The 27,906-nt window shown below is 41.3% G+C and overlaps 1 protein-coding gene across 1 annotated transcript; it reads right to left on the bottom strand.

Annotated features, from left to right (window-relative positions):
* On the bottom strand, positions 1 to 26,518 carry VPS33A (VPS33A core subunit of CORVET and HOPS complexes). The gene is made up of 13 exons (XM_079149581.1): positions 26,375 to 26,518; positions 24,540 to 24,605; positions 24,001 to 24,128; positions 22,935 to 23,121; positions 15,731 to 15,847; positions 14,712 to 14,886; positions 12,502 to 12,695; positions 11,002 to 11,128; positions 9,764 to 9,831; positions 8,691 to 8,828; positions 6,321 to 6,458; positions 3,173 to 3,341; positions 1 to 2,784 (listed from the first exon to the last, which is right to left on the bottom strand). The coding sequence occupies exons 1-13, from the start codon at positions 26,474 to 26,476 to the stop codon at positions 2,603 to 2,605; spliced, it is 1,791 nt and encodes a 596-aa protein (XP_079005707.1). The 5' UTR covers positions 26,477 to 26,518; the 3' UTR covers positions 1 to 2,602.
* Between the last annotated feature and the right edge of the window lie 1,388 nt (positions 26,519 to 27,906).

Below are 27,906 nucleotides of genomic sequence, written 5' to 3' on the forward strand. Positions count from 1 at the left end.
TCAGTTAAAATATTTATTTCCCTGTTGGATAATATTCACAACTATATAAGAAGACACAAAATAGTAACCCCAGTTAGTCTTCAATATACCATTGAGAAGACACAGACCAGCACATCATGATTAATGAAAACCCATTTCCAGTGAGAGCAGAGCTAGAATGGAATAGAACTCAACAGACCTTTCCAGTTCTCTCCAAGAATGAAAATGAAATGTCTTTTGTTTTTGGTTTGGTTTGGTGGTTCTGGGGATTGAACCTGGGGCCTTGAGAATAGTAAGCAAGTGTTCTACAACTGAGCTACACCCCCAGGCCCAAATGTCCAGTTTTTAATCTTTGCTCTCTTAACCATTACTCTCTTACTCCACAATTAAGATACTTATTTCTCTGTTGGGTAAAACTCACAATTATGTAAGAAGACACAAAATGGAATCAATGTCAGCTGGATGTGGTGGTGTATGCCCATAATCCCAGCCACTTGGGAGGTGGAGGCAGGAAGATCCTATGTTCAGGGCCAGCCTCAGCAACTTAGACCCTGTATCAATAAAAAAAATAAAAAGGGGTGGGGATGTAGCTCAGTGGTAAAGTGCCCCTGGGCTCAATCCTCAGTATCAAAAACAAAACAAAACAAAAAAAAAAAAAACAAAAAACAGTTATCTATATAGACTTCTTTATTAAAGGGACACTGTCTACCCAATAGACAAAAATCCAGACATGATGTAAACAATCTGCCTTCACTGAGAATAAATGTGCCATTCACATACCCTTTCTCAGACAGCTTCAAGTATTAAGTGAACGTACACAAAAGCATATAATATGCAATTATCCACCACTTTCTCTTTGCATACAAATGAAGTAATTGATGTCTTCTGCTGAATACATTTTTAGGAGCTGACCTAGCTATGCTCTGAGCAAGCAAATACAAAGTCACAAGTGAATGCAGACACATGAGACTACAACCGAGTGTCTGTTCACAGAACAAAAACCCCAGCCAAGGAGACTTGACCAGACATGAATTGAATCCCATGAGCCAAAAACATTGAGGGACAAGGTAGATTTCATTCTCTAAAGCAGCTGAGGCTGACAGACAACTGTTAGGGCTCCAGAGTATAAACTAATCTCCCTGGGATAACAAGTATTTGAAAAAGGATTTTCTAAAACAAGAATGGTTTTCCATTTCCAAATAATGAATGTCAAGGCCAAATTAATTCCATGAGAAACAAATCTTTTAAACATTACCTCTGCCACCCTTCATTATTTTACTAAAGAGCTTTTTTTAAATACAGATTTTCTTTCACGCGTAACATGCAGCATACTCATCATAATCCTACTACTGAAAAAGGTGAGGGAAAAACATGTGATTAATAATTAATGATAGAAAACACACCTGGGGTGGGATCTGGCAAAGTTCCCCAGGCTGGTTTTCTCCCAGTTGACCAGGAAACTTGGGCAATGGCAGAAAAGCTACCAACTTGGTCCCCTGCATGGCACCCTTAACTCCTCCAGATGCTGGGATGAGCAGAAGAGAGGCAGGGATCACACATAACTTCAGACATCTCCACCCACATCCCTGTTCTCCAGCACAGCTAACAGTCTTCGGCAGGAACAGTGGCAGCTGAGGCTACTGGACTCTCACATTGTCAATGAGATCAACCATGGGCAGCTGAGGTCACCAGACCAGGGACTGCAACCAAACAATATTTTTCAAAAAACATGGATGCAAGTGGCCACTGAGAGCCACAGAAGGGCACAGAGCAGTTGGGGATAGGGGTGGGGTTGCAGGATGCTGACGAAGCAAGAGTCACCACTGTTCATGCTGGGACCAACTAGATGTTGGGCCCATGATGGACAGGGAAGAAAACTAAAACCTCAACAGAGGCATCTACCATTGAAGTGTCTTGGAGTGTCTCTGAGTGGTTACATCCTCTGGAAACTGCTCCCCAATTATTATATTCTTCAATGTAGAAAGCCCTTGATAGGATGGAACCTACACAGATGAAGCTGATCAGAGAGAACATAAACTTTGTGATTTGGGGCAAGAAGCACCCTAAAATCTCTTCATTTTTAAGAAGGAAACAAAACTTGCCTTAGGAATAAGATAGAAACTAAAAACACAACTATAATGTGCCATTCCTCTGCAGGAAAAAGAAACCACTAAGGACAACATTACTCTAGCCCTCAAGACACAGCCACCACCTTAGACCTGATGCCTTTCCTAGAAATAGAACCCTGTGGACTAGAAGTTGGACTTTCCCCCTCTATTTTCATTTTTGCCCCATGGTGTCTGTTTTCTTGTTTAAATAGCTGTCCCCATTTGTGCAGCTATGTGGATTATCCAGTCCCACCATCTTAACTGCATTTCCAGAGTCCTATAATGAAGAGCCTGAGCTTAGAAAATTCAAAACCAAATTCTCTTTTACCCAGGTTAATTTCCTCCTTCTTTCTCCAAGAAATTATGAACACAAAGGAGCCGAAAGGAGAAAACAGTAGTATAAGAAGCAAACCCCAAAGTAACTTCTGTATTCCTGTTTCTTCTAAGGGTTCACTTCCTTTCAGCAACTTGCAGTGCTTGTTCTGCATGCACTTGTTAAGTCTCCTTTGAACACCTTAGGAAGGTCTCTCCATTAGAGCCTCGATCCAGCTGCTTCCATTCATCAGTTTAGTGGTGGCGATTACATACTCTGTACCTCCATCCTCCAACTGGGAGAGGAACCTCAGGGCAGCGATTTCGGCAAAGGTCACACCCCCGAGGAAAAATATCAGAGTAACTCGGTTTTCTCCCGGTTGACCTAAAATGTAAACATTTCAGAATCCTGAAGTAATCATTATTAGTACCTTTCTTCCTGCCTCTTAAAATGATTTTTCCAAACTCATAAGAATAAAGGTCGAATATGTCTTAGTACAGACAGCTCATTTCAAACTCAGGAACACTGATTTTGATCTCAATGCTTTTTCAGACTCCTGAGAACCTCGCTGTGGAGACTGAAAGCTGCTCCCCCGAGGGAATGACACGGCTCTGCTGCTTCGATAGACATTAGCCATTAGCGACTGACAAAAGAGGCACACTCGACTCTGATACCTAAGTACTTCAAGATGTCTTTTACAAAGCAACTGCACAATACACGAAAACCACGCTAATAGCACATAATTATTCATATACACTGGACTCGGACTTACGTTTCTTTTGCAGCCCTGTGGGCAGTGGCTGCCGTTCTTCAAAGTGGGGGCCTGGGAGGATGCGGAGAACCTCCTCGATACTCCGCCAGCCAGGCCTGGAAAGCAGCTGAGCCAGCCGCACGCTGAGGGGGGCATAACCACTGTACACGTAGGATATGTCTGTGGGGTTCTGCCAAATAAATAAAGAAAAAAAGCACCTGGAGATACAGAGATTCAGAGCCACCTCTATCTTCAGGGTAGTTCAAAACTACCTGATTTGAAAGCAGAAACACAACCCCCTCACCCATGCCCTGCTCCAATCCCTAACCAAATGAACTTTATTTTTACCAGCCAGGGCTTCATTTTGACTCAAATCTTGAAAAGTCACTCAAAGAAACTCTGGGTATTGAAGATGAAAAAGTCAGGCTGGGGTCATAGCTCAGTGGTAGAGTGCTTGCCTAGCACGTGGGAGGCACTGGGTTCGATTCTCAGAACCAAATACAAATAAATAAAGGTCCATAGACAACTAAAAAAAAAATTTAAAAAAAGAAGATGAAAAAGTATCATCTGTTTGGCGAGAAATTTCTTAGATGGTACTGTGACACTCCAGCTGAATAATAATGCCTACAACCTTTGAACCCAGCAATGATATTTTTAGGCATTTATCCTACAGAGGTGTTTGTAGACCATCAGAGATAACCAAAGAATATTAGTTGTAACAAAGTAAATTGCAAAAGGTTAGAAACTACTTGAATTTCTATCTTATGAATTTGTTAAATCACAAAATAAGGTATATCCTTAAAACCACTCTGTGGAGATTGGGGATGTAGCTCAGTGGTAGAGTGTATGCTTAGCAATGTGCAAAGCCCTGAGTTTAATTTCCAGCACAAAACAAAAAACCCCACTAAGTAGCAATTAAAAGGAATGACTGGTGTGATTCCGTCCTGCACATCTGTTCCCTGGGGAAGCACTCATATATTTTCTGTCCTCCTCCTCTCCCACCTAAGTGCATGGATGCAAGATTCAGTGGACGTGAACACCACCAAGGATTGAACTCAGGGACACTCGATCACTGAGGCACATCCAGTCCAATTTTGTATTTTATTTAGAGACAGGGTCTTGCTGAGTTGCTTAGGGCCTCACAGTTGCTGAGGCTGCTCTGAACTCTCCATCCTCCTGCCTCAGCCTCCCGAGCTGCTGGGATTACAGGTGTGTGCCACCACACCCTTTGCTTGGTTTTTAACTGTGTGGAATGTCATGATAGGACATAGTAGCGGGGGTCAGACATGGAAATAGTTGTGAAACAAAAATATATGTGTGAAATAAACTCAGTATTTTAATAAAGTAAACATAAAAAAGAATGAGAAAGAATAGGGTGGATCACTGAAGGATCTTCAATATCTAGTGAAGTGATGGGTGGGTTTGGAGGCAGGAAGATGAGAATAGTGAGGAGAGCTGCACTAAGAGATTATGCACATGATACAACACAGAAATTAAGGGTATCTATTTTCCCACTGGGGAAAAAAATAATCCAATTTTGCTATTAATAGAGAAAACTAGTTATAAGCATTTCTTAAGAAAGGCATCCCAAATAAGTCCCTTATGAAAAACAAACCAAAAAAGAAACAACAACAACAAAAACCCAAAAACCAACCAAACAAACAAAAAGACAAAAAAAAAAAAATTAGGAATATTACAATATACAACAAATGTAAGTCAGCCTTGGTGGCACATGCCTATAATCCCAGCTACTTGGGAGGCTGAGGCAGGAGGACCATGAATTTGAGGCCAGCCTCAGCAACTTAGCAAGATCCTGTCGCAAAACGAAATATAAAAAGAACTAGTGATATAGCTTAGTGGTAGAGCACCCCTGGGTTCAATCCCTAGTACCAAAAAAAATAAAATAAAAATAAAGTTAACAAATGTAAAGGAAAGTATATGCTACTTTTGAGACCAACAGTATAGGATATGTACCATTTGTGTAAAAATGTTTACATAGGCATAGAATCTTTCTAGAAGGGTAGATTAAAACTGGTTTAACTCTGCAGGAAACTGGATAAGCTGTGGAAGGAAACCTCCTCATCACCACTTGCCTTACTTCTGCGTGTCTGACTTACTCTTGGTAAACATTTCCCACCAGCACCTCCTGTGGTTCCCCAGGAGGCCCTGGAGATGGCTCGTAGGTGCTATGCCAACACGGTCCCACACCCTGTTTGTGCTTGCACAATAGAAGGCATGCAGGGGGCAGCTGGAGAGTGGGCAGTAGCATGAGGTCAGGGCTTGTATCTCCCTGGCTTCCACCTGTGACACTGCTGGAGACTAGATGTGTCCCTCTGCAGTTTCCATCCCAGCTTTCTAGAATAACTCCTTCGCTGCCCTTCAGGCCTCAGTAGTAGGTAAGGGCTCCCCACTGTATTGCCTACTAGTCTCTACTCCATCCACATCTTTTTGTTTTTTAGGTATCAGGGATTGAAACCAGGTGCTCAATCACTGAGCCACATCCCCAGTCCTTTTTATTTTTTGAGACAGGATCTTGCTAAGTTGCTTAGGGTCTCACTAAGTTGAAGCTGGCTTTGAACTTGTGATTCTCCTGATTCGGCTTCCTGAGCCACTTGGATTATAGGCGTGCACCACTGTGCCCAGTGCCCACATCTTTATTAATCTCTCCTCAGGCTCCCCAGTTTGATAGCAATCTCTGTTTCCTCCTGAGATTCTGATGGACACAACACACAAATGCATTACTTCTTCAGCCAGACTCAGTGGCACACGCCTGTCATCCCAGTGGCTCCAGAGGCTGAGGCAGGAGGATCTCAAGTTCAGTCAGCCTTAGCAAATCAAATAACTGAGGTGCTAAGCAATTCAGTGTCTCTAAATAAAATACAAATTAGGGCTGGGGATGTGGCTAAGTGGTCGAGTGCCCCTGAGTTCAAACCCTGGTACCCAAAAACCAAACAATGGGCTGGGGTTGTGGCTCAGAGATAGAACACTTGCCTGTCATGTGTGATGCACTGGGTTTGATTCTCAGCATCACATATAAATAAAGGTCCATTGACAACTAAGAAAATATTTTTTTAAAAAAATTAGATATGTAGATTAAGTAGCATATGTTGTCACAGTGAACCATGAAACCAGTAACTAAGTGCAGTTACAGTGGAGGAGTGCATCTTACTTGCTCGTTAACATCATCCATCCAGAGGCGTAATGTTTTCCGAATTGTGGGGTAGTTGTTCCTGCCCCCTGTCTGTGGCTTCAGCAGGCCGGCCTTCTCTAGGTTGTACAAGGTCAGTATGTGCTCATAGCCGTAGGTCTGCAAAGAAATCATTTGGCCTTGATGTCGGATCAGGAAAAGGGCTTTTGCAATTTTCAAAACAGAGCACTTCCAACAAATCGATTTGCTTTGTACTTCAGGGCACATTAACAAGGTCCAGCAGTAACCCCTGATGAGCACAGGGGACAGGGCAGGGATGAGACTTGTCTAAAACTGCTTGTCCACTGATATTAACCCAGCTCATTGTTTCAAAGCGGGGTTAAAAATTTTTTAAGTCAGAATTTATGGGCTCAACCTAAGTAAGCATCAAATAAATTATAGGTGGGATATAATTAGCTCTAAAAAGGATGTGGCAGATCTACACATCCCAATAAGAAAGAGCTTCTGAATCTATTCTTAAAGACAAAAAAAAGGTTAATAAAATAGTATATATAGTAGGATTCTACTTCTGCCTTTAAAAAAGATATAAATAGAAACCAAAACCTGAAAATAGTTTCTAGGAGCTGAGCATGGTTCTGGTCTGAGCACTTTACATTCATTTTGAGCTCAGTCATCCTCAAACCCATGAGGCAGCCAGGCATGATGGTGCACACCTATAATCCTAGCAACTCTGGAGGCTGTGGCAGGAGGATCACAAGTTCCAAGTCAACCTCAGTTTAGCGAGGCCCTAAGTAACTCAGCAAGACCTTGTCTCAAATAAAAACAAAAAGTCCCCCAAACCCACGAGGTACGTATTATTATTATCTCCTTTTGAGTTATTTACTTGGTATTGGGGATTAAACCTAGAGGTGCTTAACCACTGAACCACATCCCTAGCCCTTTTAATTTATTCATTTATTTGTTTAAATTTTGAGACATGGTCTAAGTTGCTTAGGACCTCAGTAAGTTGCTAAGGCTGGCCTTGTACTTATGATCCTCCTGCCTCAGTCTCCCAAATTTCTTGGATTACCAGGTGTATACTACTGTGCCTGGCTTCATTTGAGACTTTTAAATAACTTGCTCAAGATCTTGTGGCCAGGAAAAAGAGAGCTGAGCCAGGATCCAGCCAGTATCACTCTGAAGTTTGTATACAAAAATGCACTTTGTATATATTTGAAAATGGGGGCTGGGGTTGTGGCTCCACGGTGGAGCACTTGCCTACCATGTGTGAGGCACTGGGTTTGATCCTCAGCAGCGCATATAAATAAATGAATAAAATAAAGGGCCATCAACAACTAAAAATATATATTAAAAAAAAAGAAAAAAGAAAATGGGAAACTGGAAGGAGCCACACCAAATGGCTGACGTGGGTCACGTCTGGGGAGGGAAATGGGAGTGTGTGGGTCTCAGGATGTTCATCTTTTGCTCCATGTACTTCTGCATTCTTGGAATCTTAGGAGTATGCATGGTTTCTCTGTAACTTAAAAAAAAAAAAAAAAAACAAATGCAAACAAAATTAATGAGCCCTTAATTTTAATGATAAATTTAACAATGACAGCAAATCAATACTGCCTGAGACATTTTCAAACAAGATTTTTTTAAAATAGAGGAAGCAAAAAATCCCCCAAAACAAAACAAAAACAAAAAATAAAAATACATACATACATACATAAAACAGCAATGAACTTCTTCCTTATTATAAAGTATCAGGCTTGGGCTGGGGTTGTAGCTCAGTGGTAGAGCACTTACTTAGCACATGTGAGAACCTGGGTTAGATCCTCAGCACCACATAAAAATAAATAAAATACAGGTATTGTGTTCACCTACAACTAAAAAAAAATTTTTTAATTAAAAAAATAAAGTAACAGGCTTTTCTTAAATAAGCCTGTTAAGGAACTGTTATCCGAAATTTGCAAAGTTATCTTCCTCCATCATATAACCGGCTCATTGAGGACATGAGCATTAGGCCCAAACTGCCTGGGTTTTGGCGCTGGTTCCAACATTTACTAGCTGGTGACCATGGGCCAGTTATGAAATTAGTACATGCCTTAGGGTTTTCATCCATAAACGAGGGATGATAATAGCATCTAACTCATCAGGCTGTCTGAGAGTTAAACAAACACATATGCATAAAGCCCTTCAGATAGGCCCCGGTGGACAATAAATACTCAGTAAATGCTTGCTACTGTTTTTACTATAGAAATAGAATAAATAACTACAGATAATTAGAACAATTCTTATACCTGTTAAAAGATTAAAGATAGTAGTAGCAATATACCAAAAAAGGCATTTAGTGACTTTTTTTAAAAATGCTTTCCCCCTTGGCAAATTAAAAACTTTAAAATACACTACCTGGAGAATTTCTCTTTTGTAGTAATCCAGAACTTTTTGTTTGAGTCCACTGTTGCACACAGACTGGAGGCAGACCAGCCTTAAAACCTTGATCAGCGGGTGTTTTTGGGCAATGCAATCCTCAATGTAATTGTTGACCTAGAAACGAAGCACATACATATACCACTGCCTTCAGAAACTTAAAGAACTTGATTTTTAGAATTATTTTGCTAAGTTAAAGAAAGGAAATGTGCAAGAGATTGGCTCATTATTTTTTCTCATTCCCTAAGCCCTGACTGAGGTAGCTTCCTCAGCCCCTGCCACACACGCCCCCAGTCCCCACAGAAACACACCAGTTATCAGGCCAAATTACAGGAGCAGAGGCAGTGAGGACATCTGTGGCCACCCCCAATGCTGCCCTGACACATCTATTTCGGTGGACAAACTCCTTAGAGACTGCCAAATGTTTGGGGCTTGTGGGACCAAGTTTATCTCAAAAATAGCAGCAATTTAGTGTAAAGTAACAAGAATATTTTTAGAAGATGGGAATTTTCACAAATGGAATAACTTAGGAGATTAATAAGGCTGACTTTTGGGGGGATGGGGGTGCTGGGGATTGAACCCATGGCCTTGCACATGCTAGGCAAGTGCTCTACCACTGAGCTACACACAACCCCTACAGTTGAATACATAAAGACATGATACAACAAATTCTCCCAAAAAGTAAATATCTTGTTTTTGTTTTTTGCAGTGCTGGGGACTGAACCCAGGACTTCATGCGTACCTGGCACACCCTCTACCACTGAGCCAAATCCATAGCCCCCAAAGCAAAGATCTTAATTTATCTATTCTAGTCCTTAAAAATCTTGGATTTCAGGGACCATGTCTCATTTCACCATCTATATTGCACAAAGTATCTTACACAGAGTAATGCTAAACATTTGTACTTGACAAAATCCATATTTCACATTTTGCATTGCTTCTAAAAATATTTAGGCAAGGCATGGGTATCAAAGCAATCGTTTATTTGACTATAGTTTTATGTATGGTAAACTTTCAACTATTTGTTATTGACAGCTTTATTGTCTACATACCTTGTCAGTGTCTATTCCAGACATAAACTCTTGTTCCACTGTTAATTTATCAAAGAAGTCTTCAGAAGCTAAAATATAATTAGCAAATTTTCAACTCAGAAATTCAATAAACATTAATTTTGAGTGGTTTGCTTTTATATACAAAGTGTGATTAAGAAAGAAGACATGCATTTGCAGGCAAATGGATGAATTTGCAGGCAAATGGATGAAATTGGAGAATATCATGCTAAGTGAGATAAGCCAATCTCAAAAAGCCAAAGGACAAATGATATCGCTAATAAGTGGAGGATGACACATAATGGGGGGGAGGGAAGGGTTAGTGTTAGGGTTAGAGTTAGGGTTAGGGAGGGGGGCAAGTAAGGAGGAAGGAAGTACTGTATAGAGGGTAAAGAGGGGTGGGAGGGGTGGGGGGAAGGGAAAAAATAACAGAATGAATCAAACAACATTACTCTATGTAAATTTATGATTACACAAATGGTATGCCTTTACGCCATGTACAAACAGAGAAACAACATGTATCCCATTTGTTTACAATAAAAAAAAAAAAGAAAGAAGACATGCAAAAAAGAAAGCAAGCACAAATTCAATCATCAGCCAATGAGACACTTATGAGAAACATGGAAAGCCCTAGAACTCTAAATTTCTACATTACATTTAGATATAGTTGACTACTGTATTCCTTTGCTATCCTTAGGATTTAAATACTGATGTCAAAATCTTGCATAATGAGCTTCAATATTAACAAAAACTATTTTTTGTGCGTGTGGGTGGGTAAAGATACTACAGATTGAACCCAGAGCACTTTAACACTAAGATACATCCCCAGTCCTTTTCTATTTTTTATTTTGAGACCAGGTCTTACCAAGTTTCTAAAGGCCTTGCTAACTGCCCAGGCTGGCCTCAAATGTGTGATCCTTCTGCCTCAGTCTCCCAAGTTGCTGAGATTACAGGTGTATGCCACTGTGCCTGGATGCATAATTTTTTTCTCTTATCTATATTCTAAATATTTTGTCATAAGACAGAGTTAATTGCTAACTGCTAACGTGTACACTTACTTAATACTGAGAAATACACCATCTTAGAACAGCTGACAGGGCTGGGGTGAAGCTCAATGGTAGAGTACAAGCTTTGTATGAGCAAGGTCCTGGGTTGTATCCTCAGTGCAGAAGGAAAAAAATAAGTCAACTTTCCCAAGGAAGTATCACTGTGTATAGAAACCGGCCCCAAAGGATACTTACTAGTGACATCTTTGATTAACTCTGCAATTGAGGTATGATTTGCAAGTGAGCCCCTTGCTGCCTGCATGTGGGGCAACTGGGAAACAAACTGCTTAATCTCCCCCACTGTCTTAGCGTTGTGCCTTTCCTGAAACAGACAAGAGGGCAGTGGCTTCAAGCAGTGCAGACATTCAGAGGATATTTAACTTACTTTACCATGAAGGAATGGATATAGACAAGTTAGGACAAACCTAGCCGACATTATACAGAACAACGAAAAAGATCAATGTGTCACTGAAAGACTTTGAGGGGCCTGTTTCCCATATTAGCACTTCTTTTTAAATACTTAATTATTTTTTTGTACTGGGATTAAACCAGGGGCACTCTACCACTGGAGCTACTTCAGTCCTTTTTTAAGTTTTATTTTGAGTCAGCGACACAAGCTAAGTTGCTTAGGGTCTCACTAAAATGCAGAGGCTAGCTTCCAACTTTCTGATCCTCTTGCCTTAGCCTCTGTGGTTGCTTGTGCCACGGCGCCATACACATTAGCACTATAGAGACAAAGTGCCTACAACTCTCTTTTCCTGTGCATCAGTTCATACATTTTGTCAGTATTTTATGGGCATGTAAGTATTAGTGGATAGTGTTGGGTAAACCATACAAATTTCTGAGTAAAAAACTAAGATGAAAAAATCAGGTTTTGTGTAGAGGAGGCTTTAAACAGTGAACCATTTCCTATGTAACAAATCCAGTCCTTCTCTGAATGTCAATCTTGAATGATGTAACAAAGTGAACCTAGCTTAGTGATGAGACTATTTTTCAGGGCAAAATTTGATAATTTCAACCAAAAGTATCTTCAGAAATATGAAAATCAATTAATGAATATAATTCCTAAGACAGATAAAATTTGGAACTAAATGCTCAGTGAAAAAATTTTCTAAAATTTTTCTAATTTATGTCTTCAAAGTCTAAATATTCAGAGTTTATCAGCTTACTGATTCCCATGTTTCAAAAAGGAGCTTAACAAGAATAAACCAGTGAAGGGCAAGAGGAGGCAGGAAGTGATAATGAGGCCCTGGGCTATCAGGGACTTCGGTCTCATTATCACCCACCACACATGCGGGGCTCCCCTGCCACCAACACGGTGGCTGGACCTGCAGTTTCCATCATGAACTGCAAGTTCTGTCACAGAAGAGCTTTTATTTTTAGTACAGCTGGCTTCCTCTTAAGTGAGATAGGAAATAATTTAAAGGAAGTCAATGAAAATGTGTGTGCTGAAAACTTATAAACTGCAAACATGTGTGTCCCATGTGCCCTACAAAAGGAGAAAAACCTAACAAGGCCTCTTTCGACATAGGTCTGGGAAAAAAAGAGACCCCTGGGTCCTCACGAACCTGCAGTTACTCGGCGTAGGAAAGGTGCAGCTAGCTATCCGAGGCCGTGTATGTGGAGTTCTTATTCTCCTGGGGGCGGGCGCCCTAGCAATGAGAACAGCAGGACGACCCTCAAAGCTCGTCTCACCTCGAAGGCCGCAGAGATGATTTTTGCCTTCTTGCTGAGCACAGAGCCCACCGCGTTGAAGTTCTTATCTCGGATCTCTGCATAGAGCTCCTCTGCAGAATTCAGCTGGAGTTTCTTTGCCTCTGTGGGGAGGTCCTTCCCGCCTTCGCCCTGCTTCTTGGGTGCAAATTTCTCAGGGGGTAATTTCACATAACCTGAATGACAATGGGAGGAAACAAGCACCTATGTGCAATTACTGGAAGAAGCAACAATCAAGAGCGCAGGCACAATAGGGAATTTCCAGCTCAACAGAGAATGGAAGACAGTTCTACAAGAAAGTGGCATACAGCTCTGGGTTTTTATTTCCCATGATCCAAGTACAGGTAGGAAATAGTGACTCTTGACAGGCAAGGTGGCGCACACCTGTAATCCCAGCAGCTCAGGAGGAAGAGGCAGGACTGTGAGTTCAAAGCCAGCCTCAGCAGATTAGCAAGACCCTGTCTCAAGATAAAACTAATAAAAAGGGCTGGGTGTGGCTCAGTGGTTAAGCACTCCTGGGTTCAATCCCTGGTACCAAAGGGGGGGAAAAAAAAAAAAAGGAAATAGTGACTCTTTGGTATTGATACCATGGTTCCATTTTTCTTTGGGGGCACCTCTATATGAGCCACCACAGCAATGTCCAGTTCCTAAACTGATTGAGAGATTAGGTTACTTTTTCTCTTTTGTAAGTTAGGTGTAGTTCAGTGGTACAGTAATTACCTAGCATGAGCAAGGACCTGGGTTTGATGCCCGGCACCATAAAAAAACTTACAAGGGGGCTGGGGATATAGCTCAGTTGGTAGACTGCTTGCCTTGCAAGCACAATGCCCTAGGTTCGATCCCCAGCACCGCAAAAAAAAAAAAGCTTACAAGGATCTGCCCATTGTCTTCTATGCTTTTCAAACTGCAGGTATGTCCCATTAGGGTATCATGAATCAAGCTATTGGGTTGCAAGAAACATTAAAAAACAAGATAACAAAACAGCAACAAACGAAAGAGGAAATACCAGAGAGCATCACATGAAGTAAAGGCCAGTGGCTTTTTTATATTTAATGAAAAATAAAAAAAGTGTGCACACTGGTAATCCTAGCTTCTTGGAAGGTTGAAACAGGACAATTTTAAGTTTGAGGCCAGCCTCAGCAACTTATCAAAGCCCTGTTTCACACTATTTTTTTTTTCGGTGGTTGCTGAGCATCAAACTCAGGGTCTCATGTGTACTAGGCAAGTACTCTACTACTGAGCTACATCCCTAGCCCAAGACCCTGAAGCCTAAGAAATAAAAGGGGCTGGGGATGTAGTTCAGTGGGAGAGCATCTCTGGATTCAATCCCCAGTACAAAAAAAAAAAAAAAATTTAAATCTCTCAGATTTTAAGTGCTGACAGAAACAAAGAAATATCACATGGGTCAAAATCAACCAAACAAAACATGCTTGTGACCTCTAACCTAATAACCTGTCATGCCCAAAATCTAGCAGGCCTTCCAATGTTCCACTAAGTGACCCCAACCTTCTGTATCAGCCTTGTCCCTGAGTCTGTCTCCATCTGTGCTCTCTCCTGCAAGCTGGCCACCCCTCCCCAGAGCCTCCATCAGAACTCTACCCTTGTTTGCAAACCCAGCACAGCCACCTCTTGCACAAGCTCTCCAGAACTACTGCCAGCCATGAGGCTGACTCTTTGGAGGCATGGTCTGGGTATTTCTCCTCCAGTTATTTTCTTCTTTTTGGATGCTCCCATTTGATCATTTTATGTATACTATATACATCTATATGGAAGAAACACATGTAAACTACATATTATACAAACAGATATAAAATTTATAACTGGAATAAGTTTAGCTACATAGTTTTTTATGTTCCACATTTATTATTATGTTCCCAACCACCTGGATTATTCAGAAAATTCCAGAAAGGGCAATACAAATTTTTCTGCAAACCTCTCTGATCTCCTTTTTTGGAATGATTCCTCAAGGGACATGCTAAAGCTTTGGATTTTCTTGAGCCAAGAGTTAATGTTTTATGAGTTGCCAAATTGCTGCCAAAAAGGTTTATGCTAACCTGCACTTTGAAATCATCATTAGAAACTGGATTGTTAAGGTCACATAATGCTTAAGTATGCCACATAAGAATGGCAGCCTCAAAAAGGATATTTTTATCATATTACCTACTAGGAAAAATAGGGGTCATTTTACTTACTGTTCTGAATGCCATAGATTTCATCAATGAGTCCTTCATAAGTAAGCTGAGTGGCAAGAGGCGTTAATAAATCCACGTTTCGATCAAGCAACAAGAGGTTGTCAAAAACAGGAAATATTGAATTTTGGCTTCCTGTAAACTCTCTCTTCATTCTGATCATCATATTAGCAACTTGCTGGAAATAAAATATTGAATCAGGTGGGACCTTCCTGGAATTAGCAGTTTTAAAAATTCAGCTAAAAACAGACCATAAAAATAGGAGAAAAACTGCAAGAGTGAGACTGATAAGAAATAAACAGCTATCAAAAAGCATTTGCTGTTGGCCACCCCTGCCACCACTTAGAGCCAACAAGAGCCACTAATCCCCAGTAAGGCAGAAAGTAAGACACACTATGCTTGCTATCTGAGGCAATAATGTTCTACAAAGTCACTGAAGTCACTGAATTTGGCTAGCTAACCCTGACCCACAGCTCTTAGGGAAATACACTGGGCACAACTGCTGTCACCTGATCAACACAACCTGGTTCTGAGTGTGTTTCTGTTTAAAGACACTGACTTCTACTGCTGAATCATTCACAGCCAACACTCCATCACTCTGGCCCAAATGAAGCTTCCCTCACACACTGATTTCTCCACAAGGCGCATGGCGGGCTATCTGTGCTCAGAACACTAGGCAGCACTTCAGCTCTATACTTGAGGGCCTAACCAGCAAAATCATCAACGAGAACTACAAAGGGTGGATAAACACGACACCGAACAGACTGAAGTCCAGGGAGGACACAAGAAGATAGAGTCACCTTATTCAACCTCAGCCAAGAATGTGCTCAGTGGGTGACAAATTTCCCAACACTGTCACAACATACCATGAGTAGAGACTGGAGGGTTAACACACAAATTAGAGTGAGGAGGGAAGTCCAAACACAGAATTTGTGAGTTATGGGGCCTGGCTGGACTGGTGAGGAGTCTCCCTTTCCTCACTACCAAACCCCCTTCACCACCAGAAAACGGCTGGTTCTCACCCGAGCACACTCGCCTTTCCCAAAGATCTGGGGAATGGTTCCGTACAGGGCTTGCAGGGTCATCAGCCCCTTGGCTGCATGATACAGGCTCGTCTGGTCTCCCTCGAGGTAGCACTCCTGCGGGGGAGAAAGGCCAGTTACTACGGACCAGTCTTTTCCCAGGGGCCTTCCAGGTGCCGCCTCTGTTCTAGGGTTGGGGTGCAGCAAGGGACAATAAAACCATTTCCAAATATTTCATGCTTCGCCAGCACTCCAGCTAGCACTGCAAAGCTGCCATGTGACAGCCGAGCCCCTGAGGGCACCTGTGCAGCAGCTTTCCCAGGCACAGGGAAGTGTGGGCCCTGCCTGCAGCTCTTCTTAGTTGACCAGCTGTCCAATAATAGACTAATGAATGAAGACTTGCAAGGGATGGGCCGCCTCCCTTACTAGTGAATGTAAACTCAGGACATTCTGGGAGGGCCACGTGGTCTACGGGAATTACCCTCAAAGTCACACATGAAAACTCAACAGAATACTTAGCCCTTTTTACAAGGATGAGACAGATTTTCACATTCATTAACCATAAATGAAGACCACCATATCTTGAGAAATGAAGAGTGAGCTGAAAATCTTGACTATAATCTCACATGTGAAATATATTTTACTTTTTTAAAGATTGAAATATGCGTTGTAGAGTATGCAAAACACATGACATATACATGTGTGTAAAGTATACAAAATACGTGATATATCCTATCATATACAGCATGCATATTTTGCGTATCATTCATGAATATGAAGGTATGTATATGTATACTATGTATTCTGCATTGAAAAAAGCACCCCCTTCTCAAATACACACAAAAGCATCTGGGAAGTGGGGGTGGGGGAAGTGACCAGTTTAGAAACTGGTGGATCACAGCACAAGTTTAGATTGCATTGATCTGACTCCCAGTTATGTCAACTAGCTGTGCCCTATGCTGGTTAGATAAGCTCTCTGTGCCTCAGTTTATTTATCTGCAGAATGCGGCATATTCCACATAGGACGAGGGTTAAATGAGAAAAATATTTGTAACATATTCAATATCAGTACCTGAAATACACAGTATATGTTTAGTGATAGTTAGCTTTTATTATCTGGAATAGTTCAGATTTTTTTTTTACAATCTTCATTCACTCGTAAGTCAAAATGGTACTTTGCACCAACCCCCGACTCCTGCTACCCCAATGTGTCTCCAGTGTACAAGGCCAGAAGCAAGAGGGCAGCAAGGGTGCAGAGACTGAGCAAGGGAGGCCTTCTCACACGCTCTGCCAGGAATGATGAGGAAGAGGGCAGTCTTGCACAAGACCGGAGGAGTGTGTGGTCTGAAAAGCATTGCTGGGTGACTCTCCAAGTCTGGTGAAGTTAACATTTCCTGAACATGGCAGATCATAATGGAGGTTGCCATCAGACACAATTTCTGGCAAAGCTACTTAAAACTCTTGATCAGAAGGAGCTTAAGATGAAAATGCAAGAAAAAAAATTTGGGGGGAACACCTCTTAAAATAGCATTCTCATTTTTTTTTTTTTTTTTTTTGCGTGCTGGGGATCGAACCCAGGGCCTTGTGCTTACAAGGCAAGCACTCTACCAACTGAGCTGTCTCCCCAGCCCCTAAAGAGTTTTGTTGTCCCCCCGCCCCCCGCTTGAGGGGCCAGGGATTCGAACCGCAGTCCTTGCGCATGCTAGGCGAGCGCTCTCCAAAAGGAGCTATTTCTTCAGCTCCAGCATTCTCATTTTATTTAGCTGTTTCTTTCTTTCTTTCTTTCTTTTTTGCAGTACTAGGGATTGAACCCAAGGCCTTGCAAATACTAAGCCAGTGCTCAACCACTGAGCTCTATCCCCAGCCCTTTATTTAGTTTTTAAAAGTGGTATTACTATGGCTGGGGCTGTAGCTCAGTGGTAGAGTGCTTCCCTAGCATGTGTGAGGCACTGGGTTTGCTCCTCAACATCAAATAAAAATAAATAAAATTAAGATTGTGTACAAAAAAATAGTTGTATTACTAAAAGACATTCCTTTTATGATTCCATCTCTTATAATAGGTTTCTTGGTTAACAATAGATTTTATTTTTTGCAGTGCTAGGGACTAAACCCAGGGTCTCATGTATGTTAGGGCAAGTGCTCTACCACTGAGCTACACACCCAGCAACAACAGATCTCAATCGTGAATATTTTGGCCTACTATAATTGGTGACAGGGTGATCCTTTGTGTTAAAATCCCAATTCTATTCTGTGTTTGTGGAATTCCATGTGCTATTTCAAGCTATGGGGACATTCTGGGATGAATGCTCATACCACCCAGTGACATTTAAATGTACATATTTTTTGACCCCAAAGTCCCTCATATACCCACACCATAGAAAACCTTGCAGTTTTTACCCAGCATGTGGATTTTAGATACACTGATAGAATGAAGGCCACAATACACTGCGAGCTATTACTGAGTATTAAACTGGACAGAACTTTAATTTTCCCATTTTATACACTACAATGATGGAGATGATCACAATCCTAACCGGAAGCACAGATTGATTAGAAGTGCCTCCTGAGGTCAGGAAACATGAACTATGCTCCTTATATACAAATAAGTGAAATTACCTCAATTCCATCAGTAACGGGGCTGACTTTAACATTAGGCACGGCTCTTAGCTCTGTGACCCAGGCGAAATCCTTCAGTTAACAGGCTCTTAAGTGAACTTACAAAGCCCAGGGCTTAAAATTCTCAAAAGAAAATAACTCATATTTTTCAAATCATCAGAAAGTAAACAGGAAATCCCTTCTTGGCACAGGTTTGTCATGCCACAGCAAATTTTCCCTGGCTGCCACCAATTCCCATTAATTGTATGGATGTGAATGAATTAAATACAGGTTTACCATCATAAACATACGATAGAGCACGTAGAGGAGAATGTTGTTTCTGGAATCTAAGTGAGGGGTACATGAGCATTCCATGTACAATTCAACTCTTCTGAATGTCTGAATTGTTTTTCTGTAACCTGTTGGTTATAGAAAAGCTGTCCCATTGCTTTATGAGATTCCGTGTTAAGTACATGGTAAAAAAGCCCAGAAGTTTTCCTGGTGTAAAATTTCCACTGCCCTAAATGAACCCTTTTAGGGTCATGACCACCAAGACAACATAACAGGGAGAAAAACATTTCAGTAATTCTATGTATTGTATCAATGGTTCCCAAGAGTTCTAAGTTCAGGACCAGGAGCAGCAGCAGCGCAAAACCATAAATCAAAGATGAAAATATGGATAAACATGATTACATTAAAACACAGCAAAACCACCATAAGCAAAGTCAAAAGACAAACAGCAGTCCGACATGGTGGTTCATGCCTGCAATCCCAGCTCTTAGGAGGCTGAGGCAGAAGGACTGCAAGTTTGAAGCCAGCCTGGGTAACTTATCAGGACCCTATATCAAAATTAAATTAAAAAAAAAAATGGCTGTAGCTCAGTGGTCAAGAGCTCACCTACTAGGTATGAGGCCCTGGGGTGGATCTCCAGTACCACAAGAGAAAAAAAAAAAAAGAAAAAAGAAAATGGCAATGGCAGAAGACAGCCTACAGAGCAAGGGCTCCTGTGTTAGGTGAGAAGTTGACGCTGATGCTTCAGAGGAGGACTGGCTCAATAAATGGTGATACATTCAAATAATGGAACACAGTACAGTTTCAACTATGAATACAGAAGCACTTTCATAAATGGCAGAAGATTACTCCAAAATGTCTTATTAAGAGCAGGCTATCAGGCTGGGGAGATAGCTCAGTTGGTAGAGTGCCTGCCTTGCATGCACAAGGCCCTGGGTTCAATCCCCAGCACCGCAAAAAAAAAAAGAAGGGAAGAAAAGAAAAAAAGAGCAAGCTATCAAAATATGAGTATATGTGTATATATGACCATATGTTTAAAAGTGAGGAGAATACTATATAGGCTAAGAGCTGCAACTGCATAAAGCACCTCAGAAAAAAGGCCTGGGCATGATGGCACATGCCTGTAATCCCAGTGATTCAGGAGGCTGAGGCAAGAGGATCGCAACTTCAAGGCCAGCCTCACCAATCAAGCAAGAACCTATCTGAAAAATTTAAAAAGGGCTGGGGATGTGGTTCGCTGGTTAAGTAACCTTGGGTTCAATCCTCAGTACCCCAAAAAAGAAAACACACACACATATACACAAAGAAAAAGAGTTAGGAATAGGGATTGTTTCTGGAAGGAACAGGCAGACGGAGAACTGGGGTAGAGAGTGGCTTCCTCTTCATTCTGTGACCTTTCTGATTCAAAGAAATTCTACCGTGTGCATGGATTATGTTTATAAAACTTGTTCAAGTTATTTTTAAAAGATAAATAATATTCCTATGAGAGAAAGTGTTTATTGGAAGAAAAATGGCAAATAAAGTAAGTATATAAAACATACTGGCAAAAAGACTTTCAGAACCAGAGAGAAAAGGTATGTCCACTCACCAATAAACCTATGTTAGAAAATAATCAGTGGGCAACAACAGTGTTAGTCAGTGGCTATCCATCTGAAAGAAAATATATAGCACACACACAAACCCATAACCCAAGTCATATTAAAGACCTATGTATAAAGAGGAGAACTTAAAAACTTAAAAAAAAAAAAAATGCAAGACTATACTTTCAGAGTAAAGGATTTATTAAGATTCGAAAAGAGCAAACCAAACAAAAAAAGTGACAGATTTACACGCTTTGGTTAAAGGTCTCATACTTCCTGAGTTCAAAGCTTACAGCAGAGCTACAGAATCAAGACTGTGTTGTAGGCAAGAAGACAGACAGACCAATGGAACAGATTGAAAGACCTGAATAAACCCTTACACTTAGGCACAACTGACTTTTGGCAAGGGTAATAAGACAATTCAAAGAGGAAAACACTCTTTTCAACAAATGGTGTTGGAACAATTGGATATCCACATGAAAAAAGAAAAAAAATATAGACCCCCTGTCTCATATTATACACAAAATTAACTTAAAATGGATCAAAGACCTAAAATGCAAGAGCTAAAGTTATAAAACTCTTAGAAGGAAATGCCAGTGTGAATCTTTGTGACTTGGTTTAGGCAACAGTTTCATGAATATGATACCAAAAGCAGAAGTAAAAGAAGAAAAAAGATAAACTAGACTTCACCAAAATTATAAACATTTGTGCATTAAAGGACCCCACTTTCACCAAGAAAGTTAAAAAATAGTCACAGAATGGAGGAAAATATTTGGAAATTCTGTATCTGATAAGACATCTGCATCTAGAATACATTAAGAATTCTTAGGGCTGGGGAGATAGCTTGGTCAGTAGAGTGCTTGCCTTGCATGCACAAGGCCCTGGGTTTGATCCCCAGCACCGCAAAAAAAAAAAAAAAAGAATTCTTGCTAGGTGCAGTGGCACACATCCATAATTGCTATGTGTCAGGAGGCTGAGGCAGGAGGATCGCAAGTTAAAGGTCAGTCTCAGTAACTTAGCAATACCTCAAAATAAGAAAAGTAAAAAGGGCTGGGGAAGTAGTTTGTGGTAGAGCACCCTGGGTTTGATCCCAGTACAAAAAAAAAATTATAACTTTGTAATAAAAACAAGATAAATAACACAAAGTAGGCAAGTGATGTGAAAAGATATTTCTCCAACAGATGACATGTAAGTGGCAAATAAGCATATGAAAAGATAACGGACATCATTTGTCATGACAGAAATGAAAAGTAAAACCACAATGAAAAACCACTCATACCAGTTGGAAAAGACGGACGACAGGATCAGTGAGAAGGTGCAATCGCTGCTAGTGGGAATATGAAACGGTAGCGCTACTGGGCAAAAGAGTTTGGCAATTCCTGGGCTGGGGTTGTGGCTCAGTGGTAGAGCGCTTGCATGGGGCACTGGGTTCAAACCTCAGCACATATAAATAAATAAATTTTAAAAAGCGTATTGTATCTATCTACAACTAAAAAAAAAAAAAAGACTTTGGCAGTTCCTCAAAATGTTAACCACAGTCAACACATGACCTGCAAGTCTACTCCTAGGTATATGTAAGAGAAACAATAGCCCCAAAGGGAAACAACCTATTGGCTGTCCATCACCTGATGAACGACACATCAAATGTAGAATACCATTATGGAGAAGTACTAGTTGGCAAGAAGAAGAAATGATGGGCATATGCTGTAACACCGAGGAACACTGGAAACATAAAGCTCAGAGGAAGCAGTCAGACACAAAAGACCATATACCTACTATGGTTTCACTGATAAGAAATCTCCAGAATAGGCAAATCCATACAGATAAAATAGATCAGTGGTTTCCAGTGGCTGAAGGAAGGAATGACCGCTGATGGGTGTGGGGTTTCTTTTGCAGATGATAGTGCTGTCTAGATAGCCCGTCTCCTAGAGCGCCTGACTCTCATGCTGGAGGCCCGGGTTCGAGTCCCCATCCCCCTGACCTTCTGGAAATAACAAACAAACAAACCCAACTCTATTGTCTTTTGCAGATGATTACAGTGTGCCAAAATTAGAGTGTAGTGATAGTTGCACAAGTTTGAATAAAGTGAAAACCACTGAACTGCAACCTTTAAAGGGATGAATTTTATGGTATGTGAATTATAATAAGTAAATCTACTAAAATTGTCACTTTTTCATGAGAAATGTTTATTACTACATCATCATCATCATCATCATCATTACTTCTGGTACTGGGAATTGAACCCAGGGACATTTATTTAACCACTGAGCCATCCCCAGCCCTTTTTATTTTTTATTTTGAGACAGGGTCTCACTAAGTTACTTAGGGCCTCACTATATTGCTGAAGCTGGCCTTGAACTTATGATTCTCCTGCCTCAGCCTCCCAAGTTGACAGCTGGGATTACAGGTGTGACCCACCACACCAGCAGGAAATGTTTACATTATAAAAAGCATTATAACAAAGTTAAAAGACAAACCAAAGACTAGAAGATGCTTGAAGCTTTTATAAATCACAATGATTAGTATACAGAATATAAAAAGAACTCCTAAAAAATTAGAAATAAGTCAAGAAAAAGAAAAAGCAATTTGCCAAAGATCTTGAACATCAATACACATATGAAACAAACCTCAGCTTCACACTGATCAAGGAGTGCAAATTAAAACAAGCCTTGTGACACTTCCACACTCATAAATTTGGCAAAAATTCAAGTCTGATATCAGGGAAAGGCCAAACTTACTTTGAATGCACCCTCTGATTCCATGGACAAGAGATCCCCATCAAATGGTATAAGATCTAAACTGTACTCCTCCCTGTGGATAAAGGATCCCAAAACACCAAGGTCCTTCAACCGCTGTTCACACAGCAAGCTACGGCGGGGCACAAACAAAATGTGGAAATCTCTTGCTGGTCCACGTCTGTCTTCACTGCAAAGGAAGTAACATTTATTAGCTTGTGAGCTCTTAAGAGTCAGGGACTATTTTGCTTATTTTGTCCCCTCTGCCTGGCACAAAGTGGGCAGTAAATAAACACTGGTTAGATAAATGTAAGAATACTAACTCTCAGATCCAAACTGTTAAGAGTTCTATGCTCACTCTTTTTCAATTCCCAAACAGGAAAACAGCATTGAATCACAGCTATCACTTTGTGGTATATCTTCTAGAATTCTTTTAAACCATTTACCGGGCATAAAGCTCTCAGGTTTATTAAAAGAGGATATCTATGCCTTACTAAAAACAAATGGTTCTTTAACAAAACCGATGAAACAACAGTCTTATATTAAGAAGAGAAATCACTCTTGACTCCCACCTTCTATTCTCCTTGACAATGGACTTCCAAAAATAGCGCAGATGCTTTTAAGATTTTAGGGGATGCATCCATCAACTGTTCCACAGAGTGCAGACTGTGCAAGATGACTTCCTCTGTACATTGGATGCAATGTTAAATTTTAATCGGCTGTTATTTTGCTTATGAAATTCAAGCACACTATATTCAGTATATTGAAAAACAATCATTAGACTTCCATGCTTATCCCAATTTTCTAAAAGACCACCTTCCAGTGCACTGGCAAGGGTGGGGGTTTATAATGACAAAGAGCTCAGTACATAAAAACCACTGTAAAGGGCTAGGGTTGTGGTTCAGTGGTAGAGCACTCACCTAGCACCTGTGAGGCACTGGGTTTGATCCTTAGCACCACATAACAAATAGATAAATAAAATAAAGCTATTAAAAAAAAGAAAGAAAAAGAAAAAGAAAAAAAATCATAAGGACCAACCTCTTTTGACCAAATAAAAACTCTGAGATACCTGAGCACATTTTCAGCAATTACATCCATCAATTCTAGTCTGGGTCTGACAAAAAAAATAATATTCTTGACATCTGCTGCTGGCAAACGACTTCCTTTAAGTGTGAACATTTTTTCCACTTCATGTTCCTAAGAAAACACATACACAAAAGGTTAACACAGACCCTGAAATTTATCTATCATTTCCAGACCCAGAAATCATATACACTCCTAATGAAATGCAAGGTAATGATTTACTATCAAAATTTAGGCCCCCCACAGCCAAATACATAAAGGACAGAGTTTCAGTATGAAGCTACCACTTTAAACCAGCGTTCAAATGAATAACACAACAAACTACTGAAGACATCAGGTAATGGTCACCTTATATAACGCTAGCATTAGCACAGAGCATTGCATATAAAATGTTAACCACTCGTTAGTATCAGTGTTTGTACCGATTCAACTATTTGCAAGCCACTCACAAGGAAATGTAAAATTCTATCTATTATTCCTGCTCAAATTCAGAATTATTAATCCCATAAGAAAACACAAATTTACCTTCAGTAGTGAATACTGTGCAATCAGGCCAAAGGGTCCTGTTAGGTACTCATCCCAAACTATTGCCTGAAATGGAGATAAATTGTCTCTTATTACAGATAATCTTGAGAATTTCAACAAAATCAACAGAAAATAGCAGTCATACACAGGAATATTTCTTCCAACTTGGGAGTTAAAATTTTTAATTGGATCATGAAGAATGGTAGCACATGCCTGTAATCCCAGAGTCTCTACTCTGGAGGCTGAGGCAGGAGGACTGCAAGTTCAAGACCAGCCTGGGCAACTTTGTGAGACCTTGTCTAAAAATTAAATTTTTCTTTCTTTTTTTTTTTGAAACAGGGTCTTGGTAAGTTACTTAGGGCTTCTCTAAGTTGCTGAGACTGGTTTTGAACTTGTGATCCTCCTGCCTCAGCCTCCCATCACTGGGATTACAGGCATGTACCACCACGACCAGCTTAAAAATTAAATTTCTAAAAAGGACCAGGAACACAGCTCAATGGTAGAGTGCTTGCACAGCATGTGGAAGGCCCTGGGTTCAATCCTCAGTAAAAAAATAAAAAATTTAATAGGCTCTGATCACATTCATAGTCTAACAATCTAAATTATAATGGCATGTGATGCTAGTGTGGGTCACAGAGAAGATAAAGAGTTAATCATTGTTCTCAATAGAAAGGAGCTGTAGAATTTGTGTATCTAAGTCATGGTATGGTTAGATTGAACCATACAGGAATTCCAATTATAAAGACCTAAAACCTATAAGTACTACAAATTTTATTTGGGCATAAGAGGAAAATGTTAAAAGCTCAGGAAGTTTAAGTAACTATCCAAGATCATATAAAGAACTTGGACTTTGCCAAGTCAAGACTTCTTAAGTCATTGCTCTGGACCCCTGAGTATTTCTGCTACTAAATTCCAGCTTCACTCCTTTTTTTTTTTAATTGAAATTTTATTTACATGATTGTAGATTGTTTACTTATAAGAAATATGGAGATCACTGTGCACTTTGCCTGGTTTCCTCTGATAGTAACAAGTAACATTATGCAAAACTATAGTATAATATTGCATTTCAGCGTACTGTCATCGATAAGCTCTACGATCACATTCAGATTCTGGCATCATCTGCTGAATTTAAACAAGGGATCTGTGATTCATCCCACTTTCTTCTCTCACTGGCTACAAGCAAGCACTCTACCTCTTGGGGTTCTATTCTCTCCAAGACTGGTTCCCGAGCTTCCTCAATCCTTAGTAGAGAGTAGTTATCTAAGGAGATGGACAACTCTCGGGGAGGACACAGAGGTAACAACACCTAAATCCTACAACGTTCTGATCGACAGAGTCTGATTCCCTCCTGAGGTGGGTGCTCACAGGAGAGAATCCTATTTTAGAAAGGCCAAGTTAAAATCTCAAATAACAACTCTCATGATGGGTACGTGCAGGGTATAGGGCATCGGTGCTTCAGAGACTTGCGAAGGTACGATCTGCACTGACACGTACGGTCGCTGTAACGAGTGGACACCGGGCCCCGTCACCCCTCGGGCGGCGCCCCTCTGGTCTCGTGTCTCAGAGGGCGCCCAGATCAAAGTGCTCTGCAGGCGCTGGGCTACAGGTGGCTTGTCCTGCCGTCACGGGGCCACGCCGTCTCCGGGCTGGATGCCCAGGCCCTCCCCGCCTCGTCGTTGCCGCCTGCACCGGGATGCAGGGAGCAGGGCCCCGAAGTTCGCCTCCTTGGAAGACTCTGGGGACCTCGTACACCTCGAGCTTAGGAGATCGGGGACCGTATGAGGACGGGCCGGCCATGGGAACAGATGGCGGTGTCGCGGCCTCGGGCCCCTCACCTTGCTCCCGGCGCATTTGTCCAGAAACTCGCGCAGCTCGCGACGCACCGCCTCGCGCAGCACGTTCAGGTTCACACGACCGTAGGACAGGTGCGCCGCCATCTTGGCCCCGCCCTTTCCCAGCCGCAGCGCCAACGCACTTCCTACGCCCGGACCACGGGTGTGGTCACGTGGCCGTATGACCACGTGATCGGAGCTGCTGTCAGGCCAAACCCGGAAGCCGAAATGGGCCACCCGAGTTCATTTCCTGTCGGGTCCCAGGGCCCGTCTCTTTTCTTAGCCGCTTCTTCAGACCCTTCCTTCCTTCTGGAATCGACTGGCCTTGAATAGGGACGTTGGAAGTTGGGAGATCGATCTCGTTCGACCCCTTTAAAGATCGCCTCGTTTTCGCACCCAGAGTACTTGCCATGTAATGGTAATTTGAAGCTAAATTTGTATGCTAATCTTTTATTTTATAAAAGTCAGAAGATCTACCCGGCACAGTGGACCACACTTGGAATCCCAGCTTGGTTGGAGGCCGAGGCAGGAGGATCGCCATCTGGAGATCGGCTTCAGCAATCTAGCCAGGCCCTTAGCAACTTTATAAACGAGACCTTGTTTCAAAATAAAAACTAAAAAGGGCTGTGGGAATGTGGTTCAGTGGTTAAGCTCCCCTGGGTCCAATCCTCAGTGCCAAAAAAGGGGGAGGGCAAACGTTGTAGCTCAGTGGAAAAGTGTCCCTGGGCCCAGTCACCAGTACTGAGAAAAAAACAAACAAAACAACTAAACAGAAGGCCCTTCGCTTTGCCCAAATGAAGGTTTTTTTGATTTGGGAACTAAAATATTACCGTTAGGGACCGAGGGCTTATGCGGCTTTTCCCCATCTGTAGTCCTTTGCGGTAGACTGATAAGGCAACAATACAAATACTGTCAAATCCCGAATTCTTATCAGTAAAACTCCCCAGTTGTGAAAATGACAGATGATGTAAATTACATTTTGTAACCCGTGCGAAAGGCAGAGCAGGGTGCCTGAAACTTAACCGCTCAATAAATTATTAGGATATGTTTGTTTCCATACTTTGGGGTCAATATGGGTCATTTTGAGGTAGGATGGAAAATAAAAGGTAGCAAGCTCAGTGGACTTAGCTCAGTGGTAGTGTTATGGGGCGCAACTGAAGAACAGACCGATCACCACTGAGAAGTCCGAATTTGAGAGTTTTTATTAAGCTGGCCAGCTGACTGTCGCACACAATACCCCCAAAAAATGGAAATTGGGAGAACAGCCCCGACCACAGGGTTGTAGGGGTTTTTATACCAAAAATCACATCAATCATAAGTGTCTGTTGCTCTGATTCAAAATTACAAACTAACATCATGAGATCATCAACAGAGGGGGAAGTGGGTCAAACTGACCCTTACCTAGGTACAAACTAAAGAATGGTTGCTAACATCCACACAATTACCATTTACATGGCACATTGGTTACTACATAGGAATTGCCATTGTATATTATTAAACATGTCACACTAAGTAACTGATGAGGGGCACACAGG

Source organism: Sciurus vulgaris (genome assembly GCF_902686455.1).
Source record: "Sciurus vulgaris genome assembly, chromosome: 8".
NCBI classification, from domain to species: Eukaryota; Metazoa; Chordata; class Mammalia; order Rodentia; family Sciuridae; genus Sciurus; species Sciurus vulgaris.

What these genes read in the sequence shown, in the direction of transcription:
- VPS33A (XM_079149581.1), bottom strand. Translation starts at nt 26,476, where the DNA reads ATGGCGGCGCACCTGTCCTACGGTCGTGTGAACCTGAACGTGCTGCGC. An exon ending in CACAGTATTCACTACTGAAG is followed by an intron (nt 24,129 to 24,539) that starts GTAAATTTGTGT and finishes GTGTTTTCTTAG; the next exon opens with GAACATGAAGTGGAAAAAAT. An exon ending in CACAGGGCTGCAAAAGAAAC is followed by an intron (nt 2,785 to 3,172) that starts GTAAGTCCGAGT and finishes TTTACATTTTAG; the next exon opens with GTCAACCGGGAGAAAACCGA.